General features: G+C 37.5%; 1 protein-coding gene across 1 annotated transcript in view; it reads left to right on the top strand.

The window, feature by feature from the left end:
* MEOX2 (mesenchyme homeobox 2) overlaps positions 1-15582 on the top strand; it is a 55807-nt gene extending 40225 nt beyond the window's left edge. The window contains exons 2-3 of the mRNA XM_026077106.1: positions 855-1027; positions 14383-15582. Of these exons, the coding sequence (XP_025932891.1) occupies positions 855-1027; positions 14383-14607 (398 nt within the window). The 3' untranslated portion in view covers positions 14608-15582. The remainder of the gene's footprint in view (positions 1-854; positions 1028-14382) is intronic.
* The last annotated feature ends 607 nt before the right edge of the window (positions 15583-16189 follow it).

The raw sequence follows: 16189 nt of genomic DNA on the forward strand, positions 1-16189 counted from the left end.
TTTTTTTTCCTTCTGACAGTTTGATCACTTTTCACAGCATTTATTTAAACAGACTTAACTGACAGCAACAGAAAAACTGACTCTGGTAGTTTGGCTCAGGACCAAATGTACCTCTTTCTGAGAGTAAAAGGAACCAAGAGGATGGTAATGACAGTTTCAGCACAGATCCTCTGATTTTGGCCAGAAGTATGCCTTTGCTTATGAGCTTTAGTGGTAGAAAATTTTCTCTACTGATACCAGCTGTGACATAATCGCCCTACCTGCAGCTAAGCATGAAGGTGAGGGAACCCCTTTACCACACAGGAGGTGCTCTCTGATTTCTTTGTGATGCTCACTGAATTTCCCATGCTGTGTCTGTTACCTTTCTCTCAAAGTGTAGCTGGACTAGACCTTTAACATGTGTTCTTTAAAACAGAGCTTTGGCTTAAGGTATTAGTGAAATGATTGGAGAGGACAACTCTTGAAGTATTACTGATTAAGACACTAATCGAACGATACACATCCTACTCTGTCATGGTTGGATGCACTGAAAGCTGCCAGAAATGGGAAAGACTTGAAGCTTTGCAAAAATTCTACACAGAAGCGGTACGGAAATGAAACACTGCAAGGTTTAGAGCTAATGTTTGCCTTGTGTGAATGGAAGCAGCAGCTTACRTCTGTCAGAATTAGTGCTGCCTTCCTGATTTACAGTGGAGGATCCATAGGTATGAAAGCAAGAGTGTGTTTCCTTTATTTCAGAGAGAAGAAAGTGTGAGGAACTTAACTCACATAGAAGGCAAGCATGTTGATCATTGGGTTGTTTCCTACTTAGCTGTACACTTGTAATGACTTCCATTCTTCATCTTCTTTTTCAGATTCCCAGGAAGGAAACTACAAGTCAGAGGTCAACAGTAAACCCAGGAAGGAAAGGACAGCTTTCACCAAGGAGCAAATCAGAGAGCTAGAAGCAGAATTTGCTCATCATAACTATTTGACCAGGCTGAGGCGATATGAGATAGCAGTAAACCTTGACCTCACTGAAAGACAGGTACTGATGCAAAATAATGGACTTGAATGCTTCCTCAATATTTACCAGTGGTTGGCAGCTCTTCACAGCAGAGCTGTGTTCACATTATTTATAGATATGTCAGTATATCAGATTGAATGCTTGTATCAAAATGCCACATATTTATCTGTCTTTGCTATGCAGGTAATTTATATTTTTATATTAATCAATGATGAATTAAGTTTGTCCAAGAAACAGAAGTGAAAGATAAATGCATAAGTGGTATATTTGTTAAACTGATGCACATTTTTTATAATCTGAGCACGCTGATGTGGCTGGAAAGTGGTAGGCCCCAAGTATGGCATGTACAAGCAGTTGATTTGCCTGCATGCAACAAATATGAGCATCTTGTTTTAGTCTACTAAATATATGCAGTTGCCATTTGTCCAGAGTTTCTGAACATCCTGTTTCCAGATGGCAGCAAAAACAGGAACACCAGCAAAACTGGAATACGGGCATTTTTAACCACTTTATGTTACCCTGTGCTGTGAAAGCAGAGGAGACGATGGAATTTCTTATCACTGTTATTGGTTTCCTGCTCACCAAACCCTGGTCCAGGAAACACTTCTGCACATGCTCAAGTTTCATCATGCATGTTGTCACATTGATTTCTAATGGAAATATTCATGTGTTAAGCATGTACTGAAGTGTTTCAGGATCTCATCCCAACACACTAAATGGATGGTCAAGTCACATGTCAAATAGTAATTACATCAACATATGTATTTTTAAAATGAATTTTAGTCAAGACATTTAGAATATTGGACCCAAATTACACCAAATCATATGAAATATTACCTACAATTTCATCCTTAAAGTTGAAAGCCTTTGTCCACTGATAGTCATCCTTTCCTCAGGAATCACTATTAGATGGAAGGGTTCTTCTACATGCAGTTGGTAGGATGATGATATATTATGGATTATAAGGATGAGATGATAAGGAATCAAAACAGCATGTTGAGCAGAGATACCCATATGTATGTGTGCATGATCATCGAATCACTGTATTAGTCAAGCTGTAATAATATTTGGTGAATATGAGAAACACTACATAWGAAAATGTTTGTGATGACCAAGTTTGACAATAAGAAGAGCAGCATAATTTGTGAACTCTAGATATGACAAGCTATTGGATCAATTGTCTTGAACTTCATTAACATCTTCTACAAGTAGACAAATCAGTTAAAATCAGGCCTTTTTTGTATATACGCACGCACATTCACTCATACAAGTAAATGAAACAGCATTTTCTTTGAGGATTTCTAGAGAATAGCTTTCCCTTCCAGCTTGTCAAGTAGAAGCCAGTAATTTCTCATTTGAAAGGAATATGCTACCGGATTCTATTGGGGTCATTTTCAGTTACTTAAATATATTTTTTATATTTCTAAAGCACACCATTTGGTATCAAGCTGGTGGGAAAAAAATATTATAATGTGAAAAAAATGGATGGGGAATACTGATTTAATCTTGCCTTTTTCTCTTCCACCCACTGACTAAAGTAAGCCTAGACAATTGGATTAGCCTACGCACTTGACTGTGATAGCTAAAGGGAGGTGGAATGAATTCTTGTCTCAGTGACAAGGGGAAAGACTCTGTGTAGAGCTGAGCAACAATAAATAAATTTTAAATAATAATCCACTGTGCAAATCTGTCAGGTATCATTCAGCTCACTGCAGAAAACATATCCCTGTTTTCAACAATGGTGAATTTGGTCTTGTATTTAACTTTCTCCCCAATAAATTCTTAATTCTGTTCTTTATAAATMAGGTGGAGTAGTACAACTAAATGAAGAGACAGTTCAATATTCTAAAGGAAATAATTAAATAAAAAACATTAACATACTGAAAWGGGACAGAAAAATATTCAAATATGTGTCTCTGGAGGAAAGAGGCAGCCTGTGCTACACAAGTGCAGAGAATTCATATAAGTCATGGGAATACTCACTATTTTCCAACTGTCACATAATGTCAGTTCTATGCATTACGCTGATCGTTGTGATAATTCTTATAGAATTATAATTAGTCTATCTAATGGTCTAATCTGATTCTTTTCTGCTTCTCCAGATTATCACAGAGTGACAACTGAGCTGCTAGAGATAACTCCCTTCCTTCCTTCCTTCCTTCCTTCCTTCCTTCCTTCCTTCCTTCCTTCCCTCCTGCAAAAAGCCAACCTTACTTAGAAAGGGAAAGCTCTAAGCTTTTTAGCTTGGCAGAGTCCAATTCTATATCTTGCCACTGTAAAATTGTCTGGGGGGGAAAAAAGAAAGAATTTATTGACAGCATAAAAATTGTCTTTTTATCCAAAACAAGAAGACAGATTCAGAGGAAAATCTGGATGTGTTTTACACTTTTCCAAACCACGCTGAGCCAAATAGTGATGTCACTTCCAATGTTGTTAATTAGAAACGTCTCTTTCTGAAATCAGATAAATTGTTTTGATGGAAAAAATGGTGTAAATAGTCATGGAATCGAGATCGTTATTTTCACAGCATATGGCAGTCTTCAAAAACTGAAAGCAGTAAATTGAAGGGTTTGAACCTTCTTTCATACTTGTTTTACATCAGTATTACTTTAGTGACTTTAAAAAAATTACTCCAGGATAACCCTAGCGTGAGATTAATATTTGTCTTTTCAATAAAGAACCTGAACATTTATGCAGGACCTGGCTTTTCATCGTTAGCAGAATGAATGACTGTTCTTGAGCAGTATATCAATATCTATTTATTTACATACTACTCTTATTTATTACTTTTACTAGCTCTCCCAACTGAGGAGATCATATTTATTAGCTAGCTTAAATATATGAAAGAAAACTGTCCCTTCTCTAAATTTCTTATGACCGAAATAAAATACATTTTTGTTAGCCAAATATATTTGATGGGGTTTTCAAAAACACTCTTTCCAGTGATGTAGTATTTTTAGAAAATTACTATTTCTGGAAGAGTTTCCCTTTCTCATTTTTCCCCTAAAAACTGCATTGCAGAAAATGGTACTTGATAGGCAGTAGTTCCTTTGTTTGAATTAAGTGAACACGCAAGTTATAACCTCCATCTCATCACAGCCTGTAGACCTATTTATGTTGGAAGCTCTCTTGATCTCTCATGAAACCATTCGATTTGCACACAGAGAACTGAAACTTGCTTCAAACAATACAGTGAGAAAAAACAGCAGTGGGTATCAGATGAACTAAATGTATCCCCTCAGAAACAGGGTTTGAGAGCAGCCCTAACCCCTGATGGAATGAATTGTTTAACATATTCAGTTTTACAGTTGTTTTTTTTTAACGGCAAGTATCATATTACTCAGAAGGCAGTAGAGCAAAAAATAATTGGGGAAAGTATTGTCAGGTCATCCTAAAGTAACTACTTTCAATTATTTCCCGAGATGTGAGATAAATCATGGAGCCTATTATCTTAAGAAAGCTCTATCTTCCTCTAGACTATAGTGATAATTTCAACCATACGCTGCAGCTTAAAAGAGGCACTGACCAACTAACACTTCATAATTACCTTTCTGGTATTTAGACGAGCTGTAGAAAAAACATATGTCTGACCATATTTAAAAACTATATAAGGGTATTAAAGTTTTCTACAATCATCAAAGTAAGGCTCCAATTGACTTTTGAAACAACTTACAAGATCAATTCAAACATAAATGCTTCATGGAAGGCCATTTTCACAAAAATAATAATGAAAAAAATCACAACATATGGATCAGGAGAAGGAATTAATCCCATCACTTCCTAAAAAGGAAGTCGGAGTTACAAGACCGAATGAAATGAAGTAAGTGCCTCAAATGCCTAGATATTAAGAGTGCACTTTAAGAGCATTATAAGCACATCTGGTGGTAGGATGGCTCTATTATGGTATTGTAAGAATTCCAGCAGTATAGGTACATGTAATTCCTGCTCCATCTCCTATAGAATGCACTCACAATCCCTGCTCAGCCAGCAGTTAATAATTTTCAGCTGGCAGGCCTCTATGATATTTTGAAGAGCCAGTTAGACTAAAAACTCTCTTAGCTCCCTAGATATTTGTAACCTTGACAAGTGCATTCTTGGCTTTTTTGTCCATCCAGATAAACTTGGAGAAGGTTCCATCCAAACTTTTTAATATCTCACTGCGGGATGACGAGAGGAAGCAGCTGCAGTGGGGTATCAGAGGCGTGGCAAAATGGACATTTTTATGGAGTTGGTCCTGCCAAATATAGAAAGAGTAGGAGATCTTTCCACCTCACAAGATCTTTTTGCTTGGAGCTAATCAAAAGAGCAATGTTGCAGTTCTGCAGGCTACCTAAGGTTACCGGAAAAACAGTCCAAATACGTAATGCTTCTGTCTGCCAACATAAACGGAAAATCCCACCTAGTCAGATTAAATTCTGCCGATGGCAATGAGAGGATTTACTTCTTGGTAACTTTGATTTCCAGTACCCTCCCAGAAGCCACTAATTGTTTATAAAATGTCTGAAATCATTGCGTTTGGGTAGACAAAGAACAAAATTTTGTCAAAATGAAGAGTGCTGTTGCATTTGTGTTTAACTTCCACGTATGTGGTACCAGTGGTTCCCAACATGGGAAAAGTGACAAAAGAAGTACCTTTTACCATAAAGAAAAGCAGACAGCATTATTATTTAAATTCATTTGGGCAATGCTAGTATACTACCTAGGGCAATGGGGCCATAACCCACCTTGGAGCATTTTGCTGCTATGACTATACAAATAATAAAAGAAGGTTCCCATAACAAAAGTTTCCTCTAGACAAAGGTTACCTCAATCCTGAGTCACAAGTGACTTGCTTAAAATCCTTCTCAGCATCGCAGATTTGAGGAGAGCGTAATCACTGCTGTTTTTAGACACTGAATTTCAATTCATAAGGTAAGAGTAGCTCCCCTTAGTCTTTGGGGTGAGAAAGGCTCCGCCAGAGATTAGTTCAAAGCTCCTCAATTAGTTTCTTGTTCTGAATCACCCCTGGAAGAGCCCTGCCTTTCCATAAATCGCACAGTATGACTAGTTTCTCGATTTAGGAAGCTAAATTTCTAAGGTTAGGTGGCGAAATTATTCGCCAGTGTACTTTCAAACAAAGTTAGAGTATGAATTGATATGACATGGTTGACCATATCTGTCCGATTTATTGTACTGTCACATCTTGTCTGAAGGGCAACTGCTTATTCCAGGCTTTCATGTAACTGTCTATAAATGCTATTATAACGAGCCTGTGTGGCTTGAAATCCTTTGGATTGTTTGCTTTATTTAAAGTAACAGTCTTAAAATAAAACTCAGTAATATTTTTATGTTCGTCTTGAGAAATGTAAATACTAGCGATAAGAATTACTATGCTAACTCAGTTTGTTCTTTCTTAGGAAAGAATGCTCCTGGCAAACTTAATTACAACTCATGCATAATTTTGATTTGTGTGATAATTCTTTAAAAAAGGTACATGGCAGAACTTCAAACAATGTATTTACTTCTGCAATATTTATTGAATTCTAACAAGCAATCCCATGTGCAAAGATCCAGGTGCCTCAAGCTGCTCGCTGTGAGTGGACCCTACACCTGCAGAGAAACCCCATGGGATCCTGGGTGGGGAGAAACCTCTGTCTGGGCCAAGTAGCATATGCAGTATAGACAGAAATGCTAGCAGCTCATATGGCTGCTTTTACAAAGTCAAGAAGGCTCTGCTGCCCCCTCCCCTCCCCTTTCTTAGGCACAAGTCTAAGGAAGATTTGACTTGTTCTGTAGACCTTTAAAGGAGATAGGAGCTTTTTAGCTTTATGGCCACTTTAAAAAACAAAGAGGAAAAGTCAGTAAGAAACAAAGTTTATTGGAGACTTACAAATGGACTTGGGGGATACCTATAAAACAGTTGTTGGGTTTTTTTTTATGTAAGGTGTTGAAAAATGTAGAATCTTTTTCTGATTTCACTAGTTCCTTCTCTTCAGGGCAGGCCCAGCTGAAAATAGCTGCAGCTGCCAGAAGCTTGCTAGCTTTAAGACTGGATGTTGATTTTGTGGGTAGTTTACCATCAAAAGTCTCAAGATTGGCTTGTTTTGGAAGGCAAAAGTCCCTCTAGATTTGAACTGTGGAACTAGTTTAAATGAATACAAATGAGGGTGCTTCTCTCTTGGCCTAGGAGGTGGATCCCACAGCCACAGAGCCCTGGAGGATTGTCACAGACCAGTAGTCAGAGGTTATTTTCTGCTGAGTCCTGCTTCTGGACATTTAACTTCCTTTACACTAAAGTAGTAGTAGAGAAAAGAGTCAGCACACTCAGCCAAAACCAGCCCCRATTACCTAGTGCCTTTTAACTTTCACACTCAGTTGACCTGAGCAAAATGGGTGCAGAGCGGTATAAGTTAGAATTTTTACCATGGAGTAAAACGCTATACACACAAGTAATTCATGCAGATAAATGCCTATACAAAGCAATGGCAAAGGTTAGCTGAAGTAAACCTTCCCCACAAATTGATTTCCCACCATGTGCCTGTTTTGCAGATTTCTATRTATATGCAAAGGAGTTGGATGGAGACAGATCCTAAAAGATATGCTGGAGGAGAATAAGGTAGAGGGAGTCCTGCCTTTCTTTGCCTCTGCACAAAAAACAGAGACTGATTCTATAAAAAAATACTCCCTTAGGTTATATACAACAAATCAGTTCTGTGTTTTCAGTAAGAGGAGACAACCTGGAACAGTGTCCCCCATTCTGTTTCAGGCATGTTAACTCTGAAGCCTAGTTAAGAGAGTTCTGAGTAGGGAGACTTAACTGTTTCACTGGTGGAGAAGGTGGCATTTCTTTGGATGGAGTAGAGGGAAGTAAATTGGTTGTTGTCAAAGACTTCTGAAATGGGAACAAAACACTCCAGTCACTGCCCTCCTCTGAAATATAATGTCTATTCCATCCCTGTCTAAATGTGGGAGGTAGAAAGGAGAATGTATCCCCTAAGCAGGACCTGAACCTCAACCGACTTCAGTGTAACAGAAAACCAGGACTCCCTCCTACACCTTCCTGGGTGTCAAAAGTTCCAGCTGTCCTTTGTGCACCTGCCAAAACCTCCTCTTTTTCTCAACAGCTGCTACAAAGCACTTGTGTGCATTCGCTGCAAAATCCTGTAACGTAACGCGGACCAGATTGCTTTAAATCGGTGAGCAGGTGATTTAAGCAATTTTATTCACAAGGTACTGGTACCACTAGTTAATTTCTGAAGAAAAGTTAATTTTTGCCAACTGATATTTTTTGTTACTATTTTGTAATAACTAAGAAGACATTTAATATTCAGACATATTTATTTAAACTGGTTTTAAGCTTAAAATGTATTTAAGATTTTTAAGAGGGTTTTTTTGGATTGGAAATAGAAATTCCATTAAATCATACAAGCAAAAAAAATAAGTTTAATTGAATATAAGTATCTTAACTTTTCTAGGTACATTGTTTCTCTCCTATGAATGTCACATGGATGAAAACTAACAGAATTATTTAAAAACTTGTGTTAGTTATAATTAGTGAAATTAACTGATAATTCCAACTACCATTTCTGTAAATATTTGAAACTAACAGATTTGATTCTTTCAGCCCTGATATTTATTCATAGACTAGAGCAGGAAAAGAAGCTTTCCTGGTTTTCCATTCCTATTTCCTTTTGTAAATTTGTTGCATAAATTATCAAGAAAATATTATCTCTATTTCTGTGAAAAAGGTAAGTTTCATCTGTATAACACCAGTGATTTCTGTAAGTTCAGGAGTTTGACTTTCTTTAAAACTTGGCAGCATATATGTACTTACTGGATTTGTTTCAGAGCTAAGTAAAGTCCAGAAGGAAAGCTTTCAATTTTTTTAATTCTGAAAAATCAGAATTATTTTTGTTATGCATACATTTACATGGAGTAAACATGTCTATTGGAGTAAAATAAATTGATAGATAGAATAAATTGATAGAAAAAAATAAAAAGGAAAGAAAATGGACAATGGCTGACCTGGGGCAAAATGCTTGCAAGGCTTGTTGATTTGGTCTTTATACCACTTCATTTAGGTGTAATAGAACTTATGGAATTTGGGATGCTGACTTAAAAGACTCATTCTTAGAAGTATGCATCTCTTATAGAAAAATAACAGTGTCAAGTGGTACAGCCCTCTTATTTCGAATTTTTAAGGTTTGTAAGATATCAGGCCTTAAATTTTAATCTTGTTTGGGAGTCATGGGCCACTACAATCTGGAATAGAAAACTCTAATATTAAGAAAAAATACTTCATTTGAGGAGAGAGCTCTTTCAAGGAGAAACATCTGTTTACTTAAAAAGAAAATGACAGGCAGAATGCAATCAAGGTAGTTGAACAGTTTTCACTCAGACAGTTAATCCTTTCATTTTTTTATACAAAAATTTCTTTATTAAGAAATAACCTTTAGTTATAGAAATTATCTGTTTAACTTTTCTCTGTAAGTTCAGAATGCTAAAATCCCACTTCAAGCAGGATACGAGGAAGGATCTACATTTGACAGAGCATGATAGAAGTTAACCYTTCTTAAAGCTAACGTAACTGAAGTGCTCTGCTGAAGAACCAGTATTAAATCAGGCTTTTAAGTAATTTGCTCTTCTGGAACCAAAATGACAAGCTAATGTCCACATTATGAAGTAATACTGAGGATATAGCTGGAAGACAGCACTTAATGTGGCCCTTTGGTCTACTATCATAAGTATATATTGATTACTTCAGTAATGTAGACACCGTTATTAAGAATGTCAACCCCCTTGTTTTGATCCTCATCCTGTGAGCCCGACAGAGGACTCCTTAAAATAAATTGATCACAGCAAAACATTTCTCTTGTGCATCAGAAGATGTGCAATGTGAAATCATTTACTGCTATATTAAGTAACAGCCTAATCATCAGATGTGGAGATGCAAATGCTAAACAGCTTGTTGACTAAGGGAAAAGAAGCTGCGCTTTCATGCCAGTAAGCAGATGTGCTTAATAGACTGCCTCATAAGTGCTGATTTAGAAACAGCTGTTGATGCTACCATAGTCTTTAATATAGTTCATTTCCCTCCACTTTGTTTTCCATACATACACATGCTTGCTCTATACAATTAAGTTGTGCAAGATAGGGGGTGGAGAAGAGGTAGTGCATTTTAATAATAATAGGCAATCAAGTTCTGATTCTTGGAGATAGTGAACACTCTCAACTTGTGCTGGAGCTAACTTAGACTTGAAGAAACAGCATAAAATGTTCAGAAAACCTACAATATTATGTTTCTTATAGTAGATCTGTAAACTACTTTTAAAGGATGTAGTTTCTGCAAAAGTTGAAAATAGAGCAAACTAATTCTTTCTCACTGGGGAAAAGTTTGGGAGTTTTTTCACTTCAGTCAGGATCTTCTTTCTTTTTCTTTTTCTTTTCTTCTCTGTCTTTTTCTCTTTCTCTTTCACTATCTTTTGCTCTTTCTTTTTGCTCTTTCACTTTCAGTCTTGCTCTGGCTCTCACTCTTTCTCTCTTGCTCTTTCTTCCATTCTTCCTTGTTCATTCTCACTCTTTGTCTCTTCCTTTCTCAATATATACTGCATGTTTTGTGATACACCTGTAATGGTTTCAAATAAGTTGTTCATTTGAAAAGCAGTTTTCCATGAATCCATGCAATTATTGCTCTGAAGTACTTCATACAGCTTGTTTCGCTTCCTGCCCATTACTAAAATATTGATGGATCACATATCAGTAACTACTACTCCCTCCCGTTATTGACTCTTCAACTGTAGAGGAAGTTCACATTTCAGATATCTGAATTTGATCTCTGGAGGAAATAACAAGTGAAGGACCTTTCTTATATTATTAGCATATGAGCTTTAAAGACTTCACCCAGGATCCATTGAACTCAGTGGAAAAACACACTGACATTGGTGTACTTTGGATCAGGCCAAAAGTGGATTTCGGTACTTTATAACTGAGGATATAAATAAAAACATATAAAAAGAACCCTGAAGTATAACATAAAACATTCCCTCACTACATTAATGCAGCAAATGATAACAAGATCATAATGTTTTTAATAATAAACTTCACTATAATTTATTTCAAGCTTTTGGAAATAATCTTTGGCATACCAAATAAAGAAATTTCCTGTTTGATATTTTTTGAGTCAATCAGATGCAAATTACTTGAAGTCATTATTTAATTAAAAAATTATTTTTTTCCTTAATTTTCTTTTAAAATGGTTACTAGTCTCTCCTTTCTGGGCAGCCTGATGGGCTCTATGCCAGTCTGTGGAACTGATTAGTGTATATTCTCCTTTGGGAGCAGCAGGGTTACTCTCTTCACACCACACTCAGGAGAGCGCATGCAAAGATACATGGCGTCCTTTTAGCCTTGCATTCCCCGAAGGCTGTGTTTCCTGGACAGAGGCTCGTGTGCAGACATAGCAGTGCTTGCTGGATCCATGGAGGAAGTTAGAAATATGTCTTGCTCTTATTCTTGCAAAGGGAAATCACCTGCCTCTAACTGACTTATCTCAGCTGATATACACACGCAAACCCAGAGTCACCCCTGGGGTAGGCGTTTCAGGGCATCGTCAGGTGAGCTAGTGTGATGGTAGCTGATCTTAATTCAAAGGCGATCCCCAGCCTGGAACTTGTCTAACCCCTTACCTGGAAGCTGGTGCCACTCAGTTCTCCTGGTTTTGCTGCTCAAGGGGAGAGAATGCTTGCTACTGTGCTTTTTGTCAAATGTTCTGCACTTAAAAAAGCAACAAAAATAATGTAAAAAAAATTCAAAACAGAAAGAATCATTCATTACATAGGATTAGAAAACAGTCAAAAAATTAGTTAGGTCAGCAGATCCAAGGGTTTGGCTCTGTCTACGAGAGGAGGAGGACAGAAACGAACACCTGCCCCACAAGCCAGGCAGTAAACACCCTACCCACATCTGTCCCAACCAGAATAGTTCCTGACAGTGCCTTTAGGAGCATAACCTTTAGTTTCCAAAGCAGCCAGAAAAGGAATGGATGCATTTGGAAGGAGGTTTGCCAGGACCTCTCTTGTTCATAGAGGAGATTCCAGTAAGCTAGAGTAGGTTGAATCCAGGTCATGCAATGAAATTTTTGCTTCAAATACAACACTGTCATTTTTCTTGAAACCACTTTTTGCATGCTTTATTATTTTGTTTTAGGCTTTCAGAGTTGTGATGTATTCCTTGGATGTTCATGGACAAAAAAATACACTGAAAACTGCTTAGATCTTTTAAATATCACTCCAGTCCTCTCCTCTCTTGTTGATGGAATAAAATTCTGTGGACCCTTCTTTCAGAAAAAAGGAGTGACAGTATTCTGAGGTACTTGGTTGAATCCAAAGTCTGTCATTTTTTGATCTTTAGATTATGACTGCAGCTCCATTCACTCTGCTTTTACTACACCGTCTGGCACCAGTACAGTATTTTTACAAGAGAAACTCCATTGTCTTAAAAAACAAAAATAAATAAAATGACATCTGTAACTTCCCCCAGAGCACTGCCAGTGCCATACTAACGCCATGCCCTTTTGAAGACACTGTTTCCGCGGCCACCTCTGATATATGACCTAAGTATGATAATTCCCAACATCACAGCAGCCAGTAATAAATACCTTCCCCTTTACTCTCATTTCACTTTACAAGCCAGATTCTTTGGCTCTGATGAGTAGACGAGAGGAAAGGATGTGCTGTGCTTTGAGGTTCTTAACTAACCTGGAATCGTTTTGCTCTTTTCCCAAGTGATTGGCTGTAACAGCTCGCATTGGCTTTAACAGGAACACGGTGAATTAAAAAAATATACTTCTCTTCTTTCCCACATACGTACATACAAATTGTGATGTGAACTGTCAATTCAGTTATAGTAAAATCCTTCTGTAAAATTCAAAGTGATAGTAAAGGTTAAACACTGCAATATTTCCTGGATATATAAGACAGATTTAGCAAAACAGCATTTTTGTGGCTCTATTACTCATGTTGTACAATATGTCCTGCTGTGACTGTTCTTGCTGTTTCTTTTAAAACTCTGCAACGCATTCTGCTAAACAGAGCAGAGGATACACTGACATTGCAAGCTTTCTTGCTTCATTTCCAAGAGAAAAACTGCAGCTATTGTTTATTTTTCTGTAGAACATTCCTATTCAGAGATGCACAAAGGCACATACAGGAGATTTGTTAGCAACATTAGCTCTAAATTGTTCAAAAATAACAATCTTCTTCCCACTCACAAATCCTGTTTTCAGTGACAGTATTTTAAATTGATTTGAAATCAGCCTTGAATCCAATCAAATACATTTGACAGATGCTATGCACATTTTTTTCTTCTTTTGGCTATTGAAAAAATGGTCCTTGTGGTTTGCAGTGCTGGTACTTTAGAACTGTTCAAATAATTTAGGTTTTCTTTTTTATACATATAGTTCTATACAGAGAAGGGCAGGAGGGGAAATGAATGTCATCCAGAGTAAAATCTTGGGTTTTCATATGGCTTAGCTGTAGATGCATTTTTTTTGGTCTTTCATTCTATGAAAAGATATCTTTCACTCTTTTCCATTCTTGTCTAAAATTATTTGCTGATTTTAATGCAAATTTATAAATGCCTTGCCCTCCAGTTATGGAGGTATTTGTCTGAAAAGTGTGACTAGGATCTGTGGCTAAATGCAATAGGATCCAGGATCTGGAATAGGATCAGTCAACTAGGATCTTTTAAATATATTTGCAAAATTATGAGTTTTGATTGTGAGAAATCCTCTTTCTGATGCTTTTTCAAGAAAAAAGAGAGCTTTTAAAGTGCTTCTCTTAAATCTCACCAGTTTAGAGAAACAAAAGGCAATGCAAMCTTTTCAATGAAAAGTTCTCTTCCATAGTAATTGGCATCCTTTGAAATGTATTTAGAAAAGCACTATAAGAAAGGGGGGGCAAGAGTGTGGGTCTGTCACCACACTGGACTGTGCTGCACAAAAGGTAGGTTCTTGTCTGCTACAGTTTTACTTCTGGTTCTCTATCTGTGAACGGACATTTGTACTTTTTTCAAGAGCACATTGAGTTTTTAGTGCTTTCTAAGGAGCACTGAGCTCTTGCTTCAGAGGGCACGGAGGCAGTGCTGTGTGCTGTAGGTGACTCTGCGGCGTTTCCCCTTTCCCTTGCCCGCAGCCGGTATCCTCCTGGCCCCTGTGTCTGCACCCTGCCCACCACTGGGTTGCCGCTCTTCAGGGAAGCCCTGCTGCACTTTTTCCCAAACAGGTGGAAAGGCAATGTGCTACACATAAAAAGCATTCTGATTTTCTACTGCTGCAAGGATCACTACTGACCTTTAATGACCCCATCTTTATTTTTGTGTTTTGTCTGTCTTTAATGAAGGTAAAAGTTTGGTTCCAGAACAGACGAATGAAGTGGAAGCGGGTAAAAGGGGGCCAGCAAGGGGCAGCAGCCCGGGAAAAGGAACTGGTGAACGTGAAAAAGGGCACACTGCTCCCCTCCGAGCTCTCCGGCATCGGGGCCGCTGGTCTCCAGCACACGGGGGACTCACTAGCCAATGACGACAGCCACGACAGCGATCACAGCTCTGAGCACGCACACTTATGATACGCAACGAGTGTCCCAGCTCCCTTCTCAGGAAAGATGCTTTGCTGGCAAGCCTTACATGGGCATCGTTTACGTATGCAAGTGACTCTGGCAGTGATTTTTAAAGTTGTTATGGAAAATTCAGGCTTATTGTGTCTGCTTTCTTGATTTTTAGATGGTTTACAGTAAGTGCCATGTCTTAAAGGTGCCTCAAGAGTGGAGAAGTGGAAGATGAACTTACTTTGAACATTCCAGATTTGTTTGTCATGTTTATGACAGCGGGCAGGTATTTTTGCTTTAGCTTGCACTGAAAATTACATTGCTCTCAACAGATGTTATATTCTGAAAACCACAGTGCCACAAAATCACTATCTAGTGGATAAGAAATGTATTTTAACTCTGTATATATTTATGTTACAGCATTTTCCTGTCTTCACTAATTTTAGCAATGCATTCATATTAGCGATGGCAATAGTCACTCATGACAATAAATGGCTTTCTGTCTCTTTATTTTTGTTTTGTTTTTCCAAAGACATACAATACATGCAGATACTTTTGTTCAAGTAGAGAACAATACAATAGTGTCTGCTAGGACATGTCCTTGTATGACAGACAAAACAAACGTTATGTTGCATTTACTATCAACTGCTGCTAATAGGGTATTATTAAACTTACCTAGCTCCTCAATTCTTCTTATCTTATAACTGCAAGAATGATTTTTAGGATCATAAGGATAGTCCAGTAACCTGCCAGAAAGAATTTCATGTTCTGCCCATGCTCAGTGGAAAATCCCCAAAGAATTACTCATTCCTACTTTGTCATCTTTGAGTACGTTGATAAAAACTGACACTGCAGAAATGTTGTCTCTTCATCTTCAGTTTTAGAACCAGCAGATAAGCCGAAAGTTATTATCAACTGCTTATGTTGGTAGAAATCAGAATATGAAGATAATTCAGTATTGTGTCCTAAGTGTAAAATCAAGACACTTTCTGTTATAAGCTTTTGTGTACATACAGGCAAACACCAAACCCCCAAATTTAATGCAAACCATTGATTGTACTTTGTAAAGAAAAATGTTTAATAAATAATCCTTTTTAAATAATTCTGGTCTCTCTACAGTATTTTCATAGGAAAATCAAAGTGGTTTTTGTAAAAGTCCTAAGCAGCTCTACCTTCTTTGGGGTTTTTTGGAACTTCATCTGTCTTTGGACAATRCAAAGCTATGTTTCAAATTTAGGCTTTTAATCTTGGATGAACCTTCCACCTTGATCCATTTGGGAAACTCTTTCCTTTAGCAGGAAGAAGGCATCAAGCAGCTAATGACGTCTTCAGCCAAAAACAACAAGAGTCTGTTCAACCATTTTTCCAGACCTAGAGCAAATATCAAGGGATATTTCGTTTTGCCTTGTAGAAATGGATTAAAATGAATAAATATCAGGAAAGTGATGCACACTTACAACTATCATGCCTTTGTTCAATAAAGCTGTTCGGGAGAAAAAATAATTTCCCCCCAAACCTGGGACATAATAACAATTGTATTGTGGACTGTGTAGTGTGATAGAAGGAGCAAAATGAAAGAGTGAGAAGAAATGTGAGCATCGTA

Source organism: Apteryx rowi, unplaced genomic scaffold (assembly GCF_003343035.1).
Source record: "Apteryx rowi isolate R43461 unplaced genomic scaffold, aptRow1 scaffold_449, whole genome shotgun sequence".
Taxonomy (NCBI): Eukaryota; Metazoa; Chordata; class Aves; order Apterygiformes; family Apterygidae; genus Apteryx; species Apteryx rowi.